The sequence below is a fragment of the Aotus nancymaae genome, unplaced genomic scaffold, assembly GCF_030222135.1.
Source record: "Aotus nancymaae isolate 86718 unplaced genomic scaffold, 86718_ANA_hifiasm-v0.15.2.pri h1tg000028l, whole genome shotgun sequence".
Taxonomy (NCBI): domain Eukaryota; kingdom Metazoa; phylum Chordata; class Mammalia; order Primates; family Aotidae; genus Aotus; species Aotus nancymaae.
Window position 1 is genome coordinate 1,549,302 of NW_026988441.1, and position 27,301 is coordinate 1,576,602.

At 49.4% G+C, this 27,301-nt stretch overlaps 1 protein-coding gene across 1 annotated transcript; it reads left to right on the top strand.

Moving 5' to 3' along the window:
* The first annotated feature begins 833 nt into the window (after nucleotides 1-833).
* Nucleotides 834-26,292, top strand: LOC105725357 (uncharacterized). Its single transcript, XM_064380757.1, has 25 exons — nucleotides 834-1,256; nucleotides 1,343-1,444; nucleotides 1,633-1,917; nucleotides 2,070-2,369; nucleotides 2,596-2,892; nucleotides 3,131-3,430; nucleotides 7,046-7,096; nucleotides 7,246-7,378; nucleotides 12,838-13,034; nucleotides 15,244-15,296; nucleotides 15,569-15,633; nucleotides 18,449-18,479; nucleotides 18,872-18,953; nucleotides 19,115-19,150; nucleotides 19,339-19,623; nucleotides 19,773-20,075; nucleotides 20,297-20,593; nucleotides 21,194-21,496; nucleotides 21,813-21,863; nucleotides 22,783-22,905; nucleotides 23,214-23,289; nucleotides 23,369-23,406; nucleotides 23,666-23,718; nucleotides 24,599-24,754; nucleotides 24,836-26,292. The coding sequence occupies exons 1-25, from the start codon at nucleotides 1,151-1,153 to the stop codon at nucleotides 24,980-24,982; spliced, it is 3,870 nt and encodes a 1,289-aa protein (XP_064236827.1). The 5' UTR covers nucleotides 834-1,150; the 3' UTR covers nucleotides 24,983-26,292.
* Nucleotides 26,293-27,301: the final 1,009 nt, after the last annotated feature.

A 27,301-nucleotide genomic window follows, 5' to 3' on the forward strand; every position in this document is an offset into this window, starting at 1 on the left:
TGATCTTACAAAGAACATTTCTCCCAGACGTGACTCAGAAATCAGGGCTGTCCAGAGGGGATTGTGGCAGCTACTTCTGTCTAGGGAAATCAACTCTTCCAAACTTAGCATCTGCTCAAGGCTGTAGCTGGCAAGGCAGAGTCCAGTGTGACCTCCCAGTCACACGTGGGAAGACATCCAGGTGTGACAATACCACAGACTTTTTCACACGCACACACACACAGGGGAGATGGAACTTTCTCTATGGGGAGGCTCTGAGAGGGAAGGAGGAGCTGTCAATCCTTCTTGCCTGGAAGGGGGTGACTCAGGGAGGCAGTGGGTCTATTTGCTGCCACATCCTGGCCCTTGGTGAGATGAGGACAGATTAGACAGCAGCTAAGGTGAGGGGAGACCCCATTTCTGTCTGTAATAGCTCCAGAGAGCCTGGTGTTCACTCCCAGAACAAGCCCTGGGAAATGAGAGCCAGGCTCCTGGGGAGGGGCAGTTCTTCTTTCTGCCCCTCATGTGCTCTCACCAGCAAGCAGAGATACGGCAGTGCCCATGTACAAACACGGAAGATGCGGGGGCACAGGTCCCCACCTTCACCTGGAGCCCTGGTTCCTCCCTATCTGTCAGGAACCTGGACTTCCTTTTCTGTCCCCCACAGAGATGGAAACGTCCTTTTTTTTTTTGAGATGAAATTTCGCTCTTGTTGTTCAGGCCGGAGTGCAATGGGGTGATCTTGGTTCACTGCAACCTCCACCTCCCAGTTTCAAGCAATTCTCCTGCCTCAGCCTCCTAAGTAGCTGGGATTACAGGTATCTGCCACTATGCCCAGCTAATTTTTGTAGTTTTAGTAGAGACAGGGTTTCATCATGTTGGTCAGGCTGATCTCGAATTCCTGATCTTGTGATCTGCCCGCCTTGGCCTCCCAAAGTGCTAGGATTACAGGCGTGAGCCACTGTGCCTGGCCAAAAACATCCTTCTTAACAATCCCCTTGTGAATCCCCATTTCTGTTGAAATACCTGCAGAGAGCCTGGTGCTCACCCTCAGAACAAGCCCTGGGAAATGAGAGCCAAGCTCCTGGGGAGGGGCAGTTCCTCTTTCTGTGGGGCTGCCGATGGGACGACCTCGTGATGGGGAGGACCCAGCCTCCGAGTGCCCCACACCATGTGTCTGTCTGTCCTGTGGGCACCACGGTCACATCCACCTGCACAGCCGGGGCCAGGAGGAGGAGATGCCATGACTCCCATCCTCACAACCCTGCTCTGCTTTGGTGAGATCTTAAGAGGGGGAGGAGAGACCCTAGTCTAGGAGAGACCCCAATCCATAGCCAGACCCTGATCAATTAGGACACCCCAGGGGCTCTAGGAAAGAAGATCTGCTCAAGCTTTGGGGACAAATCTCTCACAGGGAACTCTCTTCCAGCGCTGAGTCTGGACTCCAGGACCCAGGTGCAGGCAGGTGAGTCTGTCCCCAGCTGTCCCAGGTCCCTCCTCCTCACTAGGGACAAGGGGTCACTTGTAGGCAGGTGGGGATGGAGAAGAGCAGCTTAGGGCTGACTGCTGGGGATGTCTGGAAGGTCCTGGGGCTGAGAGTTGGGATCTGAGAGGTGGGGACATCTTGGGGCCTAACCTGTGATTTCCTCCCAGAGAACCTACTCCAACCCATCCTGTGGGCTGAGCCAGGTACCGTGGGCACCTGGAATAAGCCTGTGACCCTCTGGTGTCAGGGCACCCAGGAGGCCCAGGAGTACCGTCTGGATAAAGATGGAATTTCAATGTCAAGGACTATATTAAAAACACTGGATTCTGAAAACAAGGTCAAATTCTCCATCCCAGCCATGCAGTGGGAACATGCAGGGCAATATCACTGTTACTACCAGAGCCCTGCAGGCTGGTCGGAGCCCAGCGGCCCCCTGGAGCTGGTGGTGACAGGTGAGAGGACACTCAGGGGTCCCAGCCCCAGGCTCTGCCCTCAGGAAAGGGGTCAGCTCTCAGGGGTGTCTCCCTCTCACAGCCTAGCCCTGAGAGAGAGGGTGGGAGGTGTGAGCCCCATTTAACAAGGCTGCTGTTTTTTTCTCCTAAAGGCTACAGCAGACCCACCCTTTCAGCCCTGCCGAGCCCCGTGGTGACCTCAGGAGTGAACGTCACCCTCCAATGTGCCTCTCGGCTGGGACTGGACAGGTTCACTCTGATTGAGGAAGGAGCCCAGAGGCTCTCCTGGACCCTGGACTCACACCAACACAACCATGGAAAGTTCCAGGCCCTGTTCCCCATAGGCCCCCTGATCTTCAGCCACAGGGGTACATTCAGATGCTACGGCTATCAAAACAATACTCCCTACGTGTGGTCGGAACCCAGTGACCCCCTGCAGCTCTTGGTGTCAGGTGAGCACACCACGGCCTTCCCTTATACAACGTCAGGGCACCGGGGGAGCTGTTGGCAGCCTTGCCCTCAGGCTAGTCCCACTCGAGAAGAAAAGGGAAAGATGGGCCCCTGGGGACACAGAGTGAGGAAAAACAAGGACACTGGAAACCCGAGTGAGGAAGACTACGGAAGGAGGGGGCAAGGGAGGAATCGGCCTTCTGAGTCCTGGCTCCTCTTTCCCTCCAGGCGTGTCTAGGAAGCCCTCCCTCCTGACCCTGCAGAGCCCCGTCGTGGCCCCCGGAGAGAACCTGACCTTCCAATGTGGCTCTGATGTCGGGTACGTCCGATATGCTCTGTACAAGGAGGGGGGCGATGGCCTCCCCCAGTGCCCTGGAGAGCAGCTCCAGGCTGGGCTCTCCCAGGCCAACTTCACCCTGAGCCCTGTGAGGGTCTCCCACGGGGGCCAGTACAGATGCTACGGTGCACACAATGTCTCCTCCGAGTGGTCGGCCCCCAGTGACCCCCTGGACATCTTGATCACAGGTGAGCCCAGCGGGTTCAGTCAGGGACCCAGGCTCTGCGCAAGCCCTGCTGGGGGAGACCAGATGATGATGGCCAGGATGAGGGGTGGGGGTCCCAAGGGAGGGAGAGACAGACAGAGACAGCGGATGGGCGGGTAGGGGGAGACAGAGAAAACAGAGACTGAGGGTCCCAGAGAGAGGCCTGGGTAGGTCTCAGCTCAGAACAAGGCGGGGTAGCCCCTCACCATCCTTCTCTCCAGGACAGATCCCTGACAGACCCTCCCTCTCAGTGCAGCCGGGCCCCATGGTGGCTTCAGGAGAGAATGTGACCCTGCTGTGTCAGTCACGGAGCCCAGTGTTCAGTTTCCTTCTGACCAAGGAGGGGGCAGCCCATCCCCTGCTGCGTCTAAGATTCACTTACAGAGCTCAACAGTACCTGGCTGAATTCCCCATTGCTGTGACCTCAGCCCACGCAGGGACCTACAGGTGCTACGGCTCATACAACTCCAACCCCTACCTGCTGTCTCACCCCAGTGACCCCCTGGAGCTCGTGGTCTCAGGTGAGGGCCCTGATCCTGTCCTCTCTGAGCTCAAAGGCTCAGCTCAGGCCCTGCACCTAGGAGAGCTCAGGACACTAAGGAGTGAGGGGAGTGAAGGGGGAGGGCCCGAAGGGGAGGGTCCAGCCCATGAGAGAATAGATGGGGACCTTCCACCACTGGCTCCCACCCCTGAAATCTCAGTAGGGTAAAGAGTAGGGAGGGCTGGGAGGAGATGGGGTGAACCTCAGAGGAGATGAGATTAGACTGAGGGTGTAGGACGGAAGTCCCACACATTCCCCTCCTGATGTCTCCACCTCAGATTCAATGTCTGGGTGTCCCAGCCCCTCACCACCAGGTCCTGACCCCATGGGAGATGAAAACACAGTTACTCTGACCCAGTGTAATACTCTACTGTTGTCTCAATCTTATCTCCAATATTCGGAAAAGGGGTCTGTTCCCCAGGAGGAGCAGAGGGGAGGGTGGACAGTAAGGGTGTGGTCCACATGGCTCCCTGAGACTCCAAGGATGGGGCAGGTGTTCCCTCCATGGTAGTCAGAGGGGAGGGAGGTTTCCTGGGACCAGGTAGGAAGGAGGGAGCAGTGATGATGGGTGGAGAAGCCAGGTCCTCCCCTACCTGAGCAGGACTTGGGGTCCAGGCCTGACTTGGACAAGGGGAAGATGCTGGGGCTGATGGAGGAGGAAGAAAGGTGGGCAAGTTGGACAACGTCAGGACACGCTCCCTTGGAAGCTCTCATTTTTCATTTCCAAGAGCCCCTGGGGATGGAGCCCCTCACCCACACTTGTGGGGTTCCTAGGCCCTCTCAGGACAGGAGGGGAGGCTGCTGAGAGGCCTCAGTCGGATCTCACTGTGATGAGGGTGGAGTCCACCCCAGATGTGCTCCTTTAGAGAGAAGCACCCCAGCTCTGGGTACTGCTTGGGCCCCTGGTGGCCTCTAGATGGCCTGAGACTAAGGAGGGGCTGTGCACCTGCTCCCTGGATAAGTTAGGGAATTATTCACAGCAGGTCTTGTGTGTTATTCATTTCTATTCTGTGTTTTCTGTGCACATTTGTCTATTGCTATTCTTTTCCTGAAACTTTAAAAGCCAGACTTATGTGTATCAATTTAATTTAAGATATATGTATATATGATTTTAAAATAAGTAATTCTCCGATTTTTATTGAGATACATTAAATGTATACATTCATTTAAATAGAAAGTCACTTCTTGTTAACATTAAATCTTTTAGCACTTCTATTTTTATTTTAATTTATAATTTAACTTGATTTTATTTTCTTTTTAGAGATGGGGTCTCACTCTGTTGCCCAGGCTGAACCACAGTAGCAGGATCATAGCTCAGTGCAACCTAAAACTCCTGGGCTCAAGCAATCCTCCTGCCTCAGTTTCCCTAGTAGCTGGAATTGTAGGTATGCACCACCATGTCTGGCTAATTTAAAAAAAAAATTTGTTGGGCCAAGCATGGTGGCTCAACCATGTATAAGGGAAGGCCGTGGTGTGCTCACCTGTAATCCAAGCACTTTGGAGGCCAAGGCAGATGGATCACCTGAGGTCAGGAGTTCAAGACCAGCCTGACCAACATGGTGAAACCCAGTCTTTTAAAATATATATATATATTTTTTAAAAAATTTTTGGAGACAAGGTCTCTCTATATTGCTTTTTAAGATTTTTTAAATTGAGGTTATTAGTGAATTTTGGAAATGTTTTGAAGTTTTATTTAGACTAATTGTGTACATTCATAGGTACATTTAAGAATTGCTCAACCACTGTAACAATATTTAAGTAGAGTCTTTGATTTCTTTGTATTTTATATGAAAAAGAGTTAAGAATCCATCACAAAGCTATTTCTTTGTATGTATTAATTTATTTCACATGAACTTACTACAGATTCTGTCCCTTTTAGTTGCTTTTCAATTATCTCTTCTGATTTACTGATGAAGTTTATATCAGCCATAAAAAATTAGAAATTTCATTTTTATATTTCCAAATTGTAAGCCCATCTTTCTCATCTCAAATATGAATATATATGTAGTTACATATATATTTTTTAAAACAAATCTCTAAAGCCACATATCCATATGCATCTATAATCATTATATTAGTCTGTTCTCACACCGATAGAAAGAAGTACCTGAGACTGGGTAATTTATAAAGCAATGAGGATTCACTGACTCACGATTCTGCAGGCCATACAGGAAGCATGGCTGGGGAGGCCTCCGGAAGCTTTCCATCATGACAGAAGGCGGAGGGAAAGCAGACACATCTTATACGGCTGGAATAGGAGGAAGAGAGAGAAAGGGGAGGTGCTACCCACTTTAAATAACAAGATCTCGTGACGGATCACTATCACGAGAGCAGCAAGGGTGAAGTCCACTCCCACGATCCAGTCACCTCCCATTGGGCCCCTCTATGGGGATTACAAGTCAACATGAGATTTGGGAGGGACACAAATGCAAGCCATGTTAATCACATATATTTTATATGAATATATGTGTTATGTACCTATAGAGACACACACATATAGGTATTAAGCATAGGAATGCTTAATATTTCATTCATTCCTATGCTTAATATTTTTTCATCGGGTATGTTTTTTTGATATTTACTTGTTTTTATTTTACTTTAAGTTCAGGTGTGGTTTTTTGTTTTTTTGATGGAGTTTCACTCTTGTTGCCCAGGCTGGAGTGCAATGGTATGATCTTGGCTCACCGCAACCTCCACCTCCCAGATTCAAGTGATTCTCCTGACTCAGCCTCCCAAGTAGCTGGGATTACAAGCATGTGCCATCATGCCGGCTAATTTTGTATTTTTAGTAGATATGGGGTTTTTCCATGTGGTAAGGCTGGGCTTGAGCTCCCGACTTCAGGTAATCTGCCTGCCTCAGCTTCCCAAAGTACTAGGATTACAGGTGTGAGCCACCACACCCGGCCTCGGGTATGTTTTTAAATATTTGCTTTTCACTTTCCAATCTAGGTTCATACTTCAAAAAAGCAGAAATGATGTTTTTCTATCCCACTCATTATCATTTAGAAAAAAAAAATACATTTTTGTATTTAAGTATATCACATTGTAGGTGTTCTTAACTATATGAAGAGTTAGTTAACGAGACATTAAATGGATGAGGAAACCACAGGGGAGCTAGCTGAGGCAGCATGAAGCAGAGGCAGTCGCAGCCCTCAGCCCTCGTGCTCCTGATTTTCAAGAGTGGCTGAGGACCAACTCCTCATCCACGGAGCCTGGGTCCTCATCGACTGAAAAATGGGAATTTCTATCTCTGGGGGAATTTGTTGTGTTCTTGTTGCGCAAGATTGCACATCTAAGACAGCACTTAAGAGCTCAGTTCTTTCTAGTTGGGAGATCATTCTTCTCACTAATCTTGAGCTCTTGGGCTCAAGTAAACTTTGTTCCAAAGTGACTCAGACACAAGATCTGAATTCCTAGAGCACAGAGAGGCTGAAGAACCCAATGAGGTACCAGGGAAGGCCTGCTAGAGCAGAGATTGTGTTCACTAAGGATCTATATAAAGTCACCACACAAGAGACAGAGGAATGTAAGAATGCAGAACCCAGGGGAGAGGCTCTTCAGCTTCTCACCAACATCCTTGTTCTTTGATTCTTAGGAGCAGCTGAGACCCTCAACCCACCACAAAAAAAGTCAGATTCCAAGACTGGTGAGTGAGGAGATGCTTTCAGTTACGGGGCTGGGCACAGAGGGTCAGATCCTGTCAAGGGGAGGTGGGTGCCCTGGGTGGACATCCAGGGGTCCTAGGTAATTGTGATCTGCCCTGACCTCTGTGGCCTCTTTGTCTACCATCCCCAGCCTCACACCTCCAGGATTACACAGTGGAGAATCTCATCCACATGGGCGTGGCTGGCTTTATCCTGGTGGTCCTCGGGATTCTGCTATTTGAGGCTCAGCACAGGCAGAGAAGCCCCCAAGATGCAGCCAGGAGGTGAACAGCAGAGACAGTGCACCCTTCAGAGTGGCAGAGCCTCAGGAACAGATCTGATGATCCCAGGAGGTTCTGGAAGTCTAGGGCAGCAGCTGGGGAAGTGTCTGCTGAGAATGTCAAGGGGAAGAAGCATGGGTCAGGTACAGGACGATGTCTGGGTGTCTGTAGAAGGTGCTTCCTCCACTAAATTGTGGTGTTTTCCTCCTCATTGTCAACTCTCCTTGACTTCCCCTCTCTTCGCTTTTCTTCCCTATGATGTGAGGCTTCACCCATACAGTGGGTTTGGATCTGCTCCACTTTCAGGTAATGCATCTTTCATTATTTCTAACTACTGCATTTTCTGATGTGTATTACTGGGACTATCTTTTCAGCTCATAACATGACATTTGCTTTTTGATAATTAAATGCATGGGCAAAAATCAGATTCATGTTTGGAAAATTTAAGTCCAAAATGATGCCCTACCACTAGTCACTTTTCCTCTGTAGTTTCTCCAGAAATGTGGTCACTAGGAATCAAAACAGAGGTGTCTGATGGAAAAGCCTGCAGTTGTGCCCTAAACTGGCTTCCTGAACGACAACAAAAGGTTTTCTAAAAAGCATTTATGGTTGGGCACAGTGGCTCACGCCTGTAATCCAAGCACTTTGGGAAGCTGAGACAGGTGGATCATGAGGTCAAGAGATCGAGGCCATCCTGGCCAACATGGTGAAACCCTGTCTCTACTAAAAATACAAAAATTAGCCAGGCATGCTGGCGGGTGCCTGTAATCCTAGCTATTCAGGAGGCTGAGGCAGGAGAATCACTTGAACCTGGAAGGCTGAGGTTGCAGTGATCCAAGATAGTGCCACTGCACTCCATTCAGCCTGGAATCCAGATTGGTGCTAGGTGGGAAGAGGGAGGGTCTTGGAAAGGCCACCAGGTAGATGGAGGGGAGAGCTTTAAGTGGAGGTGGGGACTCCAGGATAATTCCAGTTCCTCACTCCCCTTCTGTACTAATTCCCAGGACCCCTGGGGTCCCAGTCCCCTACCCACCGGTCCCACCCCCACACCTGGTGAGTCACTGAGGCCTCTAGGCTCAGACAGATGGATCCCATGCGTGTCTCATGACTCTCAGGTACGAATCCTGTGAACACGCTGACCACTGCCTTCTACGTGACTGACCAGCACTATGAAATTGGCATAAATATGAAAAGAAAACATACTGTCCCCACATTCCCTAAAATAAAACTGGATCCTCGTCCTTGGGCTTTTGCTGGATTATACTAATAAAAGGCATATCTTACAGCAGATTCCATAGACTCACATCTCAGAGAAGATTCCTCCCACAGTCTCAGGGCCCTTAACACATTGCTCTACTCTTGGGGCTTGGAGACACTCTGCACTTGGGTCTTCACCCCACCTGTGTGCCCTAATTACTTCTTCCTCCGTGTTTTGTACAATACGTTTTCCCAGTACTACTGTCTACTCCTCTGCAAGAAATTCCTTGCTGGTTCCACTGCAATCTCCTCAGGGCTTCTATTTCATAAATTGGAAATGGAATTCTTCATATACCTTGAAAAGTAGAAGAATTATCCAAACACTATAAAATACAAACATCCATCTAGCAAAATATTTCTTAGTACATCATAAATCAAATATATATAAGACACAATGACTGAGGATTTTATATATTTTGAGCGATGTTGAAGTTTTTATCACATCTTTTTATAATTCACTGGAAACTAAGTTATAATATTGTCTGAGAATATAATATATAATAGCCATTTAGAAAGAGTTTTTTTCTTTTTTTGTCCACTAAATACTTAACATTTTATGTGCAATGCCTGCCTTAAATATGGGCATTCCCTCCTTTGAGATATGTGTTCATAAATGTACACACACATATATACTCACACGTATTTACTGTACAGTAGCATCTACAAATACTGTGTATACACACATAGTGTGCTTGTATGTAATATGTAAATAATACACATAACACCTAGAGTGTGTGTATCCTATATATCAGAATATATGCGGATTCTTTTCTCTATACAAACTATAATATTCCTTTATACATCTACATGCATATATGTGTGTATATAGTATTTATGTATATATGTAAATATATACATATTAACATGTATACACATATATCAGAATTTGTTTTTCTTTACAAATCCCATAATGTATATAACTAGAACATTTTACCATATATATGTACTTTAGATTGAAAATTAACTTGTATACGTTACTCATTAATTTTTTCTCTTAACCTATCAGATCTTCATAAATATTTGTTTCAATCACCAAATATAACTTTATGTTGTATATATTTTAAGAACCTATGGTTAGATGAATGAAAGTTTACATATATTTTGTCACCTTTAATATACCTTCCTTTTTTTTATTTTAATAGAGATGAGTGTTACTATGTTGCCCTGGCTGGTCTCAAACTCCTGGGCTCAAGTGATCCACATGCCTCAGCCTGCAAATACCTTTTGTGTCCAGCCCTTACTACCTACATTAAAACACAAAATTTTAGTTTTTATTTCTAAAATTTTTTATTATGTTTCATTTTGTTGAATATCAATATTTCCAATAGATATTTTAATAGCATAATTTTCTTCCCTTACTGATTGGAAATTATCATTTTATTTTAGATGGTACTATTGTGTTTCATGCATGGGTGTTATCAGGGGTATTAAGCTATTTAACTCATCCTTCAGTAGGTGAATTACTTTTACAGATGGCAAAAAAATGAATAATTTGCAATAATTTCACCTATTTAGTTAAGTATTCATTCAATTATGTATTTCTGAATGAGGATGCCTTTATCCTTGTCTTTAGAGAAGACAGGTTCTAATTCCATCGTAGCTGAACTCTGAGTACTCGTACGTGTGCGCCCGTGTGTGTCTGCATTCGTATGTGCGTGTCTGTGTGTGTGATTTTCAAATACTTGCCTGTTTCCCACTTTTCATCACTGTGGCATCTCACATTCTACATTTTGGATTCATTTTCTTCTAACTGGATTATATCATTTAAAATCGCTTTCACTGAGCGTGAAAACAGTAATATCTAGTAACTTGCAGCTCAGAAAATGCCTTCTTCTTCCTCACACTCTCTCTATCAAAGTAGATGAAAACATTTCTATATTAATGAAAGGATAAGACAGAACACCTGAAGAAAAAGCACATCTGATGATTGAGGGATCCACCCTCCGATCCCTCCTCGGCCCTCAAGCAGGGGAAGCTTGACCTGATGAGCTTCACAGGTCCCTCTTACCCTGAGCTGCTTCTGCTTAGGAATTGGTCCCCTGCTAACCCTTTTACCTTTCAGATACTAACTTGAGTGAGCATCGAATTCCTCACTTTCAGTTCATTCCTTGAAGGTACTTTTTCAACATCTCCTGGCCTTTCTTTTTTCTGTTGGGAGTCCCATCTCAACGAGAAGCAATTCTTTTAATATGTTGAGTCGAAAATCACAAAACACAAAAATCTGTTTTAAATTAGATAATTCAGTCTAGCATATGTATTTGTTAATTTACTCCTGTTTTTCAGTTTATCATGGTAAGTCAAGATTTGCATTTTATTCTTAAATGTATACACCCTGGTGTCTTAGTTTTTCTTCATCTCTTTCCGTTTAACTCTAGAGCTGTTGCCAGACCTCATTCTCCTTTCTTTTCTTCTGACATGTACAATAAATATGACATTATTTCTCCTCACAATATTTTCCCAAGTACTGTGAATTTCCACTATTTGTCTCTCCATGGTGCATTCTGGACAATTCTCTCAAATTTTGTTTTCCTATTTACTAAATGTCTCTTCAGCTGTATCCTGACCTTAATGAAATAAATATTTTCATTGTATTTCTTCAATTGAAATTTTTGCCTCTAGGATTTCTAACTCATTGGTCTGATGCCCATTCTTCAAAATTATAATCCATATTCTTGTCTCAGAGATTCAATTTCCTCTTGTATTTTTTCAGATATTTAAACATGTTTAATTGAAAAGGGGTCTCATACATTCCTCGTGTTCTATTTCTCTGGATATGAACATCCTTATCAATGAGTGTGTATATTGATAATCATAGCACTTTTTATCATTAGAAGGATAACTCTTGGTTGTCTATCTTTGTTAGACACTCACTTGCTACACCCATTAGTGACCATAAAAGGCTGTTCTAGTACTTCCGGCCTAAAAACAGGGAGTTGTTCCCACTGCTCATGACATGTGTGTGGCACTCATCTTCCAAACTTAGTGTCTGCTCAAGTTGCTACCAGAAGAAATAAATCCACATGAGACTCACATTCACACGTGGTACAGATGCCAACATGTAACAACACTGCAGTGAATTTGTTTCACTTACACATGGGGAGTTGGCTCAGTGGTGATTACGGGCCCAGATCAGTAAACAGAGATGTCTCATCACAGGCTCCAGCCTTGCTGAGAGCCCCGACCCCTCCCTGCGTGTGAGGTCCCTGGGCTCCTTATCTGTTCTGCACAAAAATGGAAACTTCCACCCTAATGGCACCAGACTCAAATGCTGTTTTTAAATGCTGCTTCTGAAGAGCTTTCATTTCCTATTTTCTGCACATGACCATGACAACTGGGGTTTTGATGAAATATGTTAAGAAACATCTCTCAAGGGTAGGAACAAAGAGGCACTCCTGAGTGGAAACATCAGTCACAGGCCTTGAGCATGGACACCAGCATCCCTTCATGTCTCCACCCCTCATGTCTCCACCTGCTCTGGAAGTCACCCATGGCTGAGACCCATGCAGCTCCCAGGCACCAATGACCCAGCTCCCCTGTGATGAATGGAGTTCATGACAGGCTTCAAATGAGGAAACTGAGGCTCAGAAATGGGAGGTTACGGCCAAGGTCACACGGGCAGGAGGTGATACGTGAATATTTAAATGAAGATGAGATTTCCCTTCAAATCAGAGTGCTAAACCCATGTACTGTCCCAAAACCTGAACACAGGAGCAAAACATGAGAACAGGAGTGTTCGAACGAAAACGGGGGCACCAAGAAGGCAGAATCAGGTCAATGTTGTTTCCAGGGAGATGGGGGTGGATGCTGTGGTGACGACTAAGGAGAAGTTCATGAAAGGAACTTTTTTGCATAAAAGAAAACCCACACTCCAGTTCTGGGAAAAGAGTCGTGATTCTTCCCTTAATCCCTGTATTTCCTCTTTTGCTCATTGCAACAATGAAGCACAAATGGAACTGCACAGACAGATGTGAGATGAGTTTCTGTTGATCTGAGTCTGCCCTGCAGCCTGAATTTGCATCTTCCCTGAAGCCTCCCCAGGGCTGATGAGAAGACTGGCCGTGGTAGGGACCCTACAAGGATATGTTTATGGTTGAGCTGAAAGAGAAAGTGAGACCCCATGGGAAGGCACGGAGCGGGAAGGAAGAGTCCTCCATTTCCTTCACCTGGAAGGGACTGACTCAGGAAGGCACCACGTCCATTTGCAGCTACCTACTGGCCCTCAATGAGATGAGGACAGTTCCGGCAGACAGTGAAAGGAGATCAGGGAAGATCCCATGTTTGTCTGAAATATCAGCAGAAAACCTGGTGCCGTCTCAGCCCAAGCCCTGGGAAAACAAGAGCCAGGCTTGTGGTAGGGCGGGGGACAGTTCACTACCCATGGAGATGCTGATGGGAAAATCCTGTAAGCAGGAGAAAACGGCTTCCGTGTGCCCACGCCCTGTGTGTTCTGTGGACACCATGGTCTCTTCCATCTGCACAGCCAGGGCCAGTAGGAGAAGACGCCATGACTCTCACACCCATGGCCATGGCCCACTTCACTGAGATCTGACGAGGGGAACGGGAGATTCTAGCATGAGAGGGACTCTGCCCTGCAGGTAGGCCCTGGTCCAGTAGGAGACCCCAGGGGCTAGGGAGGATTCCATTTCCATTTTCTTTTTTTTTTTTTCTTTTTTTTTTGAGACAGGGTCTCACTCCGTCACCAGGCACCAGGTTGGAGTGCAGTGGCATGACCTCCACTCACTGCAACCTCCGCCTCCCAGGTTCAAGCAATTCTCCTGCCTCAGCCTTCCCAGTAGCTGGGACTGCAGGCGCGCACCACCACTCCTAGCTAATTTTTTTGTATTTTTAGTAGAGGTGGGGTTTCACCATGTTGGCCAGGATGGTCTCAATCTCTTGACCTCATGATCCACCTGCCTCGGCCTCCCAAAGTGCTGGAATTACAGGCGTGAGCCACCGCGCCCGGCCTCCATTCCCATTTTGTTGGGAAAATGTTTTCACTTCTCCCCATTCAATTTGATGTTGCCTGGTGGGTTTTCATGTAGGGTGCTTATTTTGAGGTATGTTTCTTTCATGCCTAGTTTGTTGAGGGATGTTGGACTTTATTGAATACTTTATATGCATCTATTGAGATGATCATATGCTTTTTGTTCTAAGTACAAGTTTATGTCATGAGTCACCTTTATTGACTTGCATATATGGAACCATCCTTTCATCCTGGAATAAAGACAACTTGATCATGATGAATTATGTTTTTGATACACTGTTAAGATTCTGTTTGCTAGTATTTTCTTGAGGATTTTTGCATCTGTGTTCCTCAGGTTTCTTGGCCTGTAGTTTTGTTCTTCTGTTGTGTCCTTGTCTGATTTTGCATCAGGGTGATACTGGTTTCATAGAATGAGCTAGGAATGAATCCCACTTCCTTGATTATTTTGGAATTGCTTCAGTATGATTGGTACCAGCTTTTCTTTGTACATGTGGTAAAGTTTGACTATGAATCCATCTGTTCCTGGGCTTTTTTGCTGGAAGACATTTTAGTACTGATTCTTTCTCATTGCTTGTTATTAATCTGTTTAGGTTTCTAATTTTTGCCTGTGCAATCTTGGGAAGTTGTATGTGTCTAGGAATTCATCCATTCTTGCTCTATGTTTTCTAGTTGATGTGCAGAAAGGTGTTCACAGTCGTCTCTGATGATCTTTTGTATTTCTGTGGTGTTGGCTGTAATGTCATCTTTGTCATTTCTGATTGTGCTCATTTAAATCTTCTCCCTTTTTTTGGTTAGTGTAGTCAGCCATCTGTCAATTATGTGTATACTTTCTTTCTTTCTTTTTTCTTTTTTTGAAATGGAGTTTCGCTCTTGTTATCCAGGCTGGAGTGCAATGGCGCGATATCAGCTCACCACAACCTCCACCTCCTGGGTTCAGGCAATTCTCCTGCCTCAGCCTCCTGAGTAGCTGGGATTACAGGCACGCGCCACCATGCCCAGCTAATTTTTTTGTATTTTTTTAGTAGAGACGGGGTTTCACCATGTTGACCAGGATGATCTCGATCTCTTGACCTCGTGATCCACCCGCCTCGGCCTCCCAAAGTGCTGGGATTACAGGCGTGAGCCACCGCGCCCGGCAAATTATGTGTATACTTTCAAAAACCCAACTTTTTATTTCATTAATTCTTTGCAATATTTTCATCTCAATCTCATTCTTTTTCTATCCTTTCGGAGTTTCCTTTTTTTTTTTCAGGGTCTATTGCCAGAGAGTGAATGTGACCCGTTGGTGGTGCCACAATATTCAGATTTTTCACACATCCGAATCCTCACACTGATTCCTTCTCATCTGGAGAGGCTGCCGCTCATTCTCTTTGGATTTATTTTCACTGGGATGGGGTTTCTTTGCACATTCCCCCAGCCCCGCAGGGAGTGTGACTGTAGAGCATGCTGGGAAGGGTCTTTCAGCTTTTTTCCATAGTCTTGGGCGCTTCTGCAGCAGGGTTTGTGTCGGGCTGTGCAGTTCAAATTGCAGGCCGGGAGCTGGTGCTTAAAGGGAAGAGCCAGCCTCTGCACAAGCAGGTGGGTATGGACCTGTCTGCTTCCTGTGAGGTGCTGTCTGTTGTTTCAGGTGAAGGGCTGGACTGTGGAGCGTCTGGAGCCCTGAACTTCCTGTTCCACAGGGTGAGGAAACACAGCTGGGCAGAACCGGAACCCCTGGTTTGCCCACAAATATCCCAATGATGAGTGCAGGCACCGGCTCTGATGGGTGTGGCTGGGGCAACTCCTGGTGAAATGCCCTGAGGTCTCTGTGGGGTGGTGGGGGCGGGGCGGGGGTTGGGTGAAGGACCTACATCTATTTCCATTCCTCAATAGGGAGGAACACTATCTGTTTCCCTATCACACCCCTGCTCCAGGGCTCATGAGTCTCAATTCAGACTGTTGTCTCTCCCCAGGCCACTGTGTGGCTGAGAGCCATGGGAAACACCTGCCTGCCACTCTCTGCAGGAATCATCCCAAGGTAGAACCTCCTCACTCAGCGCAGTGCAGACCCCTCAGTGGCTGCCTGTGTCTGACGTCGTCACACTGCTGCTTCATGTAGCTGGGATGTGGGGCTTCTGCCTTTCTGGCTGGACAAGTGGACGTCAGTTGTGGTGTTGCTGGCTGGGGGGACCTGACCTCAGGCTCTGGGGTGAGTGGTCAGGTGCCAGCAGAGTGAGAAAGGGCTGGCAGTTCCCTGGATCACAGGCCTCTAGGTGGCCAGCTGGACAGTGCGTGTGAGTCCTAAAGGGCCTGGACTGGGATTCAGCTGTGCCGGGTTTCAGGTGCTGGCTGTGATGAGGAGGGTTGGGCCGGTCCCCAGGTCACCGGCAGAGCTCTCAGGTGGGGCAGGCAGAACGCTCAGGTGGTAGAGCCTGGGGGCAGATCACAGGCCTGTGGGGACTGGGCTATCAGAAGGGGGCTGCGGCTGAAATGTCCAGGTGGGGGCAGGGCAGCTGTGCTGTGGGCCTGTCCCTGGGGAGGGCAGGGCCCCTTGGCTGAGGCACTGGAGACTGGCAGGTGTGGGCACAGGGCCCGTTCACACTTCCCTCCTGAAGAAGTGGTGCTCAGTTTTGCTCTGGGGACACATAAAAGTGCCAGATCTCCCCATACTTTCCCTGGGCCTGGGGCAGCAGGGGCCAAGGCAGAGGTGGCAGTGACTGTATAGGGCTTGTCAGGAGCCTCTGAGCATTGGGCTTTCAGAGGGCACCCAGCCAAGGCCACAGTGTTCACGTGGGGACAGGATGGGTGCACTGGTGCCCTGAAGCTGGCAAGCCCCATTTAGCAGGAAGCAACAGAGATGGGGAGTTGTGGGGTGCTCAGCTTGGCTACTCTGTACCCCAGTTGTCATATTTATTCTGAGGTCCGTGGAAGTGCCTGGCCTCCTCCCTCCATGGAAAGGCAGGGGCAGCTGGAGCCGGGTTGCTCAGGGATGAAAAGCCTATGGGATTCCATGTGGCTCCAGCGGGGCCTCAGCACACTCTCTAGGAGCAACCTGTGTGCCCCTGGAGGCCCAGAGGGGCAGGTACTCTCCTGTGAGCAGGATTGTAAGAGTCCACAGCAGAGGGGTGGATGCCAGGGGCTCTCACTCACCCCTTCCCCATGTTAGGGGGCCTCCCTCTCACCCCTTCTTCTTTTCAGGGAGCCCCTTACTCACCCCTTCCTTGTGTTAGGAGCCGCTCCTGGCTCTCAGCTTGTCTCTTCTCTGCTTTCTGTGTCCTCGGGGTTCTCTGGTGCACCCCAGCATCCTCTCTTAGAACATCTGCTTAACGTGTTGGTATTTATTCACCATTTTGGTTCCTCTCTATGAGAACGGCACACGCCACCTGCTTCCATTCAGCCAACATGAGCCTGAACCCATAGGTATTTTTTCAGCACTTCATACTCTTTGGAAATCCAGTCCTCATGAGATTGTCATTATTTTAGAATAAATTTCATTTTTTTATTAGTTTTTAAATTACTGTTATTTATTCTAGATACCCTTCACTCTACCATAGTTAACATGTTCATTTCAGTGATGAATTTGTGCACATTGAATTCGTGTTCTTTCTTCATTTCTGTAAAAATATCAACTATTTTCTTTGCAAGTATTTACTAACATAGTCCTTTCCTTCATTCTGAAATTGTGACAGAGAGATATCTGTTTACTCTTCTCATTCTATTTCTGCGCATATTAATTTTCTTTTATTTTCTTTCCTTTTTTTCATCTCTAGGGTTTCCATGATGGCTTCTGAAAAAGAAAATAAATATTCTACACCAATATGATATTTATCATTTTAGCTGTGTCTTGTTCTGGATGAAATTATTTCTAAATGTGTTGATATAATTTACTATTTTTCACATCAGTATAGTTTCCTAATTCATTTCTATAGTTGCCTGTATCTTCTCTAATGAACTGTTTGATTTTCATTCCTCTGGGGTGGTTTTCCTCTCACACACCTGATCTTCCTTAGGGTTTCTCAGGGCTGACTCAGGAATGAAAACTGATGAGGGTATTGCTGTAGCCGCTCCTGCCCTGCAGTGTCCACGCTCCCAAGCTTAGAATCAGCTCCTTGTTGTGCCCGGCACAGCGGGGCCGTTGTGAGCCTCACACTCATGGATGAAAGATGCCCAGTCCAATGATAATAAAGTGTGTGTGTGTGTTATGCGCACCTGGGAAAGGTGGCTCAGAGCTGAGTGTGGCCTGAGTCACTGAGCTGAGCTATTTCAGGGCCCGTCCACAAACACAGAAGAGAGGGAGCCACAGTCTCTCCATGGTGGAACAGTTTCCTAAACTTCTTTCTTTGTTCTGAGAGAGAGAAAGACAAAGTGCCATGACTGCTCTGTGGGCTGGACAGATGCATGTTTTCACCTGCAGGCTTGAATCCAAGCTGAGGTCTTGAGCATTCCCAGCTACTGATAAAGCACCTTAGGTTATTTCTAGAAAACACTGAAAATTTAACCCTTTTGCTAATGATGTAGAAACAAGCCCTGCCCTGGACAAAATTCCTGAAACTCTCAGGTTAAACTTCATAACCCCAGTCCCTTCACTGCAGACACCCAATAGGCAAGCCACAGTTCCAAGGATGAGATGACTCATTTTTAAAAAGGGGAAGTTGAGATGGGAACTATTTGGTTGAAAGAAAACCTAAAATCCAGCGCCAAGAAAGAAGTCAACTTTCCTTCCCCTGTTTCCCTGCATTTCTCTTCTGTGCTCACGGCCACAGGCAGCTCAGCCTGGACCGCACAGACAGATGTGAGATGCATCTCTGCTGATCTGAGCCTGCCTGCAGCATGGACCTGCATCTTCCCTGAAGCATTTCCAGGGCTGAAGAGACAACTGCCAGAGTAAGAACCCCACAATGCTGTGCTGATGGACAGGCTGAAGGAGGGAGGGAGACCTCATGGGAGGCTGTGAAAAGGAAGAGGAATCCTTAGCTCACCCTCTTCTGGAAGGGCAGATACAGGAAGGCACCAGTTCTATTCGCTGCTACGTCCCGGCTCTCAGTGAGATGAGGACAAACCAGATAGACAGTGATTGGGGGTCAGGAAAGACCCCATTACAGTCTGAAATGTCTGCAGAGGAGTTGGGCCCACCCCCACCTCAGCCCTAAAGGAATGAGAGCCAGGCTCCCGGGGAGGGCAGTTCTGCTTCCTGTGTGGCTGCAGATGACACAACCCCATGACAAGAACGACCTAGCCTCCAAGTGTCCACACCCTGTGTCTCTCTGTCCTGCCAGCACCGAGGGCTCATCCATCCGCAGAGCAGGGCGGTGGGAGGAGACGCCATGACCCCCATCCTCATGGTCCTGATCTATGTCGGTGAGATTTGAAGAGGGAGGGGAGATTCTAACCTAGAAGGGACCTCACCCCACAGCCAAACTCTGGTCCATGAGGAGACCCCAGGGCTCACAAAGATCCCAGGGAGGGGAGGACCTGCTCAGGCTTCAGGGGCAAAGCTCTCACAGGGAACTCTCTTCCAGAGCTGAATCTGGGCCCCAGGACCCATGTGCAGGCAGGTGAGTCTGTCCCCAGCTGGCCCAGGTCCTTCTCCTCACTGGGGACAAGGCCCACCCCCGTGCAGCTGGGGAGGGGAATAGCAGTTCTGGGCTGACTGATGGGGGTCTGGAGGGTCCTGTGGCTGAGAGCTGACATCTGTTGGGTTGGGTGGAAATGACTTAGAATCTGACCTCTGCTTTCCTGCCAGGGACCCTCCCCAAGCCCATGCTTTGGGCTGAGCCAGGCTCTGTGATCACCCAGGGGAGTCCCGTGACCCTCAGGTGTCAGGGGAACCTGGAAGCCCAGGAGTATTATCTATATCGAGAAAAAACATCAGCATCCTGGATGACGTGGATCCCACAGGAGCGTAGGAAGAAGGGCCAGTTCCCCATCCAGTCCATCTCCTGGCAACACGCAGGGCGGTATCGCTGTCTGTATTACAAACGCACTAGCTGGTCAGAGCCCAGTGACCCCCTGGGGCTGGTGGTGACAGGTGAGAGGACACTCAGGGGTCCCAGCCCCAGGCTCTGCCCTCAGGAAGGGGCTTTGCACTCAGGGGGTGTTTCCCCTCTCACAGCCCAGCCCTGGCGATGATGTGGGAGGTATGAGCCCCACTTAACATGGTGCTTCCTTCTCTTCTAGGAGTCTACAGCAAACCCACCCTCTCAGCCCTGCCCAGCCCTGTGGTGACCCCAGGAGGAAGCGTGACCCTCCAGTGTGGCTCAGAGTTGACATTTGATGGCTTCATTCTGTGTAAGGAAGGAGAAGATGAACGCCCACTATACCTGAACTCCCAGCCCCATGCCCATGGGTCGTCCCGGGCCGTTTTCTCCGTGGGCCCCGTGAGCCCAAGTCGCAGGTGGATGTACAGGTGCTATGGTTATGACTCTGACAATCCCTATGTGTGGTCGTCACCCAGTGATCTCCTGGAGCTCCGGGTCCCAGGTGAGAAATTCACAGCATTGCCTGGAGGTCCCTGAGTCTCCGGGCAGGTGCGGAGGAGCCGCGTCTCAGGACAGCTCCAGGTGGGATGATGTTGGGGTGAGAGGGCTCAGGGCTCCTGGGCCAGAGACACAGGAACATCAGCAGTGGTGAGGCCAGGGGAGAGGGAGGATTTGTGGGGAGCCTGAGGGTCGGCTCCTGGAGACCATGCCCACCTTTCCCAGGTGTTTCTGAGAAGCCATCACTCTCAGTGCAGCCGGGTCCTGTCGTGGCCCCTGGGGAGAGCCTGACCCTCCAGTGTGGCTCTGATGTCGGCTACGACAGGTTCACTCTGTACAAGGATTGGGGACCTGACCTCCTCCTGCGCCCTGGCCGGCAGCTCCAGGCCGGGGTCTCCCAGGCCAACTTCACCCTGAGCCCTGCGAGCCGTTTCCACGGGGGCCAGTACAGATGCTCCGGTGCCCACAACCTCTCCTCCGAGTGGTCGGCCCCCAGTGACCCCCTGGACATCCTGATCACAGGTGAGGAGCCCAGCGGGTTCAGTCAGGGACCCAGGCTCTGCACAGGCCCTGCTGGGGAGCCCAGGTGGTGATGGCTGGGATGAGAGGTGGGGGTCCCAAGGGAGGGAGAGACAGAGAGAGAGAGAGAGAGAGAGAGAGAGAGAGAGAGAGAGGATGGGAGGGGAGGGGGAGACTCAGAGAAAACAGAGACAGAGCCTGTAATCCCAGCACTTTGGGAGGCCGAGGCGGATGGATCACGAGGTCAAGAGATCGAGACCATCCTGGTCAACATGGTGAAACCCCGTCTCTACTAATACAAAAAATTAGCTGGGCACGGTGGCGCGTGCCTGTAATCCCAGCTACTCAGGAGGCTGAGGCAGGAGAATTGCCTGAACCCAGGAGGCGGAGATTGCGGTGAGCCGAGATCGCGCCATTGCGCTCCAGCCTGGGTATCAAGAGCGAAACTCCGTCTCAAAAAAAAAACAAAAAAAACAAAACAAACAAACAAACAAAAAAAAACAGAAAACAGAGACAGAGACTGAGGGTCCCAGATTGAGGCCTGGGGAGGTCTCAGCTCAGAACAAGGCGGGGCAGCCCCTCACCCATCCTTCTTCTCTCCAGGACAGATCCGTGCCAGACCCTCCCTCTCAGTGCAGCCAGGTCCCAGGGTGGCCTCAGGAGAGAATGTGACCCTGCTGTGTCAGTCACAGAGTCCGATGGACACTTTCCTTCTGACCAAGGAGGGGGCAGCCTATCTCCCCCAGCGTCTGAGATCAAAGTACCAAGCTAATAAGTATCAGGCTGAATTCCCCATGAGTCCTGTGACCTCAGCCCATGCGGGGACTTACAGGTGCTACGGCTCACACGGCTTCGACTCCTACCTGCTGTCTCACCCCAGTGACCCCCTGGAGCTTGTGGTCTCAGGTGAGGGCCCTGACCCAGTCCTCTCTGAGCTCAAAGGCTCAGCTCAGGCCCTGCCCCCAGGAGAGCTCTGGGCTGGGATGGAGGGAGGGGGGTCTGAAGGAGGCTCAGCCAGAGGGGCCTCAGCCCTCAGAGGGAAGGAGGACAATGGGGCCCTCCCAGGCATACCCACCCTCAGTGGCATCGCCAGCATCATGAAGAGGAGAGGTGGGTTGGGGAGGGGACTGGAGGGCCACAGGGTGGATGTAGAGAAATTTGGTTTGAGGTGGAGGCTTCAGACAAGACCCAGCTCCTCCTCGTCCTCTCATTCTTTACCCAGGACCCTCCAGGGAACCCAGCCCTCCACCCACCGGTCCCAGCCCCATACCTGGTGAGTGACTAAGGCCTCTCGGCTGGGAGGGAGTGCGGCCTCCCCCAGGGCAGTCTCGAGTCTCCCAGAGGATCCCGTTCCCCTCAAGGACTCAGTACAGACTTCTCTCCAGAGAGCTGGGCAGAGACAGATGGGGGCACAGGCTTCCAGGGCTCTGAGGCTGGGCTGGTGAGGGGCAGGGCGTCGAGGCAGTTGGGGCCCAGCCTGAGGGAGGAGGAGCCGGGCTGATATGGGGAGAAGGACAGCCCCAGGCCTCAGCTCCCCATCCTGAGTCAGCAGTCCCTGAGGACCAGCTTGTCCCTCCCACGGAGTCAGATCCCCACAGTGGTTAGTCAGGGTCTCTGAGCGGGAGGTGGGTGGGGTCCAGGGGAGGCAGGGCTGAGTTCAGGCCCCTCCCCCACCTGGGCCTCAGTTTCTCCAAGTGTAAAGGAGAGAAGCCTGCAGGGTGGGAAAGTTCCTTTCAGCTCTGACTCCCAGCTGTGACCTCCTGGAGAGGAGGACTCCCAGGGAAGCCTCCCAGACCCAATTTCCTCAGGGGCCTGTCCTGTCCCACCTGCAGCAGTGACAGTGACGGTGACGTGGGGCAGGGGAGGGGAGCAGGGCTGTGGTTCAGGAGGTCAGGCTCTTTCCCTGTAGCTCCTAGGCTCAGCTCAGGTGCAGGGAACAAGGGCTGCAGGTCAGACTCCTGGGTTCCCTTCCTAGCTCTGCCGCTGCCTAGCTGGGGGGCCTGGGGCAGGCAGCTCCCCTCTCTGAGCCTCAGTTTTTCATCTGTAAAGTAGGTGGGGTGGATGTGTCAATTCCATGGTGCTCGACTGTTGTGGGGGTTGGAGGAGATGAATAAGAGAGCCAGCAGTCACCTGCACACAGTAGGCTCTCAATTCAATGACATCACTCCATTCCTGACATCATCATGCTCAAGGTCTGGGAAGGAACCTGGGGGTTGTGACTGGGGTCTCAGTGGCCTTCATCCTGCTGCTCTTCCTCCTCCTCCTCCTCTTCCTCATCCTCCGACATCAGCGTCAGGGCAAACGCTGGACATCAGGTGAGTAGGGAAGGGGCAGATCCTGTGGGCCAACCAAGGGTGGGCTCAGGGCACCAGCCAGAGGGAATCCAAACCGCTGGGAAAATGCAGCTTTGAGAAACTGTTCTAGCATTTCTTACCAGGCGAATCGAGAAAGCACTTAATGTCAGTTCTCATGTACAAATGTAAAGTGTCCTTCGGGCTCTCTCCATCTTTTGAGACATTTGGAGCATGGAAGCAGGAGTGTTTCCAGGTTTCCTTCCTTACCTTCGAGCTGCACGTTCAGGGCAGGTGTTCCCAGGGCTGAGACGCTGTCCTTCTTCACACAGCCCAGAAAGAGGCTGATTTACAACATCCTGCAGGGGCTGTGGAGCCAGAACCCACAGGCAGAGGCCTGCAGAGGAGGTAATTCTGCCCGAAGACCCCAGACTCCCACCCACCCCGGCCCATACACTGCCCCTAAAGCTCCCGTGTCCTCTTGTAGGTCCAGCCCAGCTGCCGACACCCAGGAAGAAACCCTTTGTGAGTGAGAGGAAGAGGTGACCCCAGCCAGGAGGGAGATGGGGGCCCACAGTTTCCATAGCAATGGGAAAAGGGCACAGGCTGGAAGGGGTCTGGGGCTCAGGGTGACAGGATCTCACCCCACACTGTGGGACCTCGGGACATCACAGCCCCTCCCTGGATCTCAGTTGCCCCATCTGGGAGCTGGGCAGGGGCTGGTGGGGCTGAGAGGTCCCAGGGAACCTTCCCAGGAGATGAACCCCTTGCTCTGCCCCAGCAGATGCTGCCGTGAAGGACACACAGCCTGAGGATGGGGTGGAGCTGGACACTCAGGTGAAACCCCGCCCCTGTCCCGGGCACCAAAGGCCTCCTGGTGCCGGATCTAATCCAGCAGGACTTCTCTGTCCTCCTTCCCCAGCTCTCAGCATTGTCCAAGGTGGACCCTCCATGTCCAGCACACTGCCTCCCGCTTGCTGTGACCTCACTCTCTCCTACTGTCCTGGGACCTCGTAGGCCTCCTCCCGGGTCCCCTTCCTGCTCCTCGTCCTCTCTTTGGCTGTCTGGTTGTTAGAGGGCTCCCCAGGCCTCAGGAGGATGAGGAATGAACCACCCCGGTGCCCTGGGCTTCCCTTCATTCACCCAGCAAGTATTCCCAGGAGCTCACTGTGGATGGGGCCCCCAGTGGGAGCTGCAGACACAGCAGGGAGCAAAGCCGCCCCCGCCCTTCTAAGCTCACCTCGTGGTGGGAGACAAAATGCAAATAAACGCACAGTGTCCGGGAGTGCGACGTGCTGTAAGGAAAATAAACCAGGGAAAGGGCAGAGTGTGGGCAAGTGGGGCCAGTCTGGATGGTAAGGGGAGGGCTGTCTGGTCAGCTGTCATCTGAGAAGCCTGGACCGAGAAGGCCACACCAGCCTCTGATGGATGAGCCCCTGCAGGCAGAGGAAGCAGCAGTGCAAAGGCCCCGAGGCCGCAGTGAGCTCTTGTGGGAAGGCTGGCGTGAGGCTGCAGCCAAATGGGCAAGGTCAGAGTGAGGAGGAGAGGCCAGAACCGCAGGGAGGGAGCAGCCAGACCCTCCACGGCCTTAGCGAGTCGCTGAGATTCCATCAGGAAAGGGATGTACATGGATCACTCTGGGAACAGTGGGAAAAATTGACTCCAGGGGGTCAGGGGGACTCAACGACACCCTCCAATCGCTGTCTCTCTCGAGCAGAGCCCATATGATGAAGACACCCAGGCAGAGACCTATGCTGAGGTGAAACATTCCAGACCTAAGAGAGAAATGACCTCCCCTGCTTCTCCACTGTCCAGGAAATTCCTGGACACAAATCACAAACAGGCAGAAGAGGACAGGCAGATGGACAGTCAGGTAGATACTTTCCTCTCCAGGCCCCCAGGCCTCACCCACCTTCCAGCATGTTCCTTCCCTCTCACTCTCCTCTCACTGCAGGCTGCTGCATCTGAAGCCCCCCAGGATGTGACCTACGCCCAGCTGGACACCTTGACCCTCAGACAGAAGGCAACTGAGCCCCCTTCATTCCAGGAAGGGGCTCCTCCAGCTGAACCCAGTGTCTACGCCACTCTGGCCATCCAGTAGCCCAGGGGGACCCAGACCCCACAGTCAGCAGAAGGAGACTCAGGGACTCCAGAAGGCACGTAAGCTGCCCCCAGTGGACACCAATGAACCCCAGCCAGCCAGGACCCCTAACACAGACCACCAGGACATTCTGGAGACATTGGGACTCACTTGATTTCTGCAGTCTAAATAACTAATATCCCTACCTTTTTTAGTTAAAGCAACAGATTTCTCAATAATTGAGTTAACTGAGAAAACTAAAACAAGTCAGAATGTGCTTGAAACTGAATCACAATATAAATATTACACACCACGCAATGAAATTGGAAGACTAAAAACCACAACTGAATAAAGTAAAAAAGAAAAAAAACCTAGGAAATGAATGATCTTGGCTTTCATATCAGGAATTTAGAAGAAGAGTAATAAATTATTCGAAATGAAGGTGTAAGGAAGGGAATAATAATAAGAGGAGTTTCTCATTAGGAAAAAACAAAACTGGAAAATTCAACAAAGCCAGTGAAGCTCATTCTTGAAAACATTAATTACACTCACGAATCCTAGCTACAATGAGCAAGAAAAAGAAAGAGCAGGCCCGCATTTCCATACGGGAGTGAGTGAGCAGACAGCCCTACAGATCTACACACATTTCCAAAACTAACAACAGAACAGGCTGCAGGCGGGCACAATTGTTCATGCCTATAATCCCAGCACTTTGGGAGGCTGAGGTGGGTGGATCATGAGGTCGGGAGTTCAAGACCACCCTGGCCAAGATGGTGAAACCCTGTCTCTACTAAAAATACAAAAATTAACCAGGCGCAGTGGTGGGCACTTGTGATCCCAGCTACTCAGGAGGCTGAGGCAGGAGAATCGCTTGAACCTGGGAGGCAAAAGTTGCAGGGAGCCGAGAGCCAAGATTGCGCCATTGCACTGTAACCTGGGTGACAGAGTGAGAGTGTCTCAAAAAAAAAAAAACAACACAGGCTGCAAGCCTATGCCCATATGCCAATATACTAGAAAATGCAGATTACACAGACAAAATATTCACAGCTGTAGACTACTTAATGAATGTAAGAGTAAACAGAGAATTTGAATCATTTTAGATGTGTATATATTTTTCGCATATATATATGAAAAACACACATGTATATACACACACGTTAATTAAAATGTCATGGTATAAGCTCCAGTTCTCAGGGACTCTAGAAGGCGCAGGAGCTCTCCAGCAGAGCCTACATGATTCAGACCCTCAAGCAGTGACCTATGCTGAGGTGAAACACTCCGGACCTAGGAGAGAAATGGCAGAAGCTCATTGGTGATTTCTTTTTTTTTCTTTTTCTTTCTTTCTTTTTTTTTTTTTTTGGTGATTTCTTATAAATATTATTTCGGGAAGCTTCATTGGTGGTTTCTTATAAATATTGACACATGAATGAAACACAAACACACTCAGAGCATCACAAATGTTTCTTGAAAATAGAAAAAGAGGCAATGTGCCTGGGTGCAGTGGCTCACGCCTGTAATCCCAACATTTTGGGAGGCAGAGGCGGCAGATTACTGGAGGCCAGGAGTTCAAGACCAGCCTGGCCAACATGGCAACCCATCTCTACTAAAAATACAAAAATTAGCCGGACGTGGTGGTGCACGCTACAATCCCAGCTACTTAGGAGGCAGAGGCAGGAGAATCACTTGAACCCAGGAGGTGGAGTTTGCAGTGAGCTGAGATTGTGCCCCTGAACTCCAGCCTGGGCAACACAGACAGACTCTGTCTCAAAAAATTTAAAAAAAAGAAGTCATCAGGAGGCTGAGGCAGGAGAATTGCCTGAACACAGGAGGCGGAGATTGCGGTGAGCCGAGATCGCGCCATTGCGCTCCAGCCTGGGTATCAAGAGCGAAACTCCGTCTCAAAAAAAAAAAAAAAAAAAAAAAAAAAGAAGTCATCACATATAAAATGGAATTTTCCATTATATAAAAGGCACGTTTTTAAATGTACAGTTTGTTTCAAAATAATATTTTTTATTTTAATGTTTTACTTTATTTTATTTGGCAATAAAAAATTCTACATATTTAGGGTGTACAACATGATATTTTAATACGTGAATATCCTGTGAAATCCCTAGGTCAAGCTAATTAACTTATCTGTAACATCACATAGTTATCTTTTTGTTAAGAGAACATTTAAAATCTACTTTCTTACCAGTTTTCACATATATAATCCATTGTTAGTAACTGTAGTCACCGTATTTTACAAAAGATCTGCTAAACTTATTCCTCCTATGTAACTGAAATGTGGTCTCCTTCAATACAGCTGATTCCACCCAGCCCAGCTCCCGGGAACCACCTTCC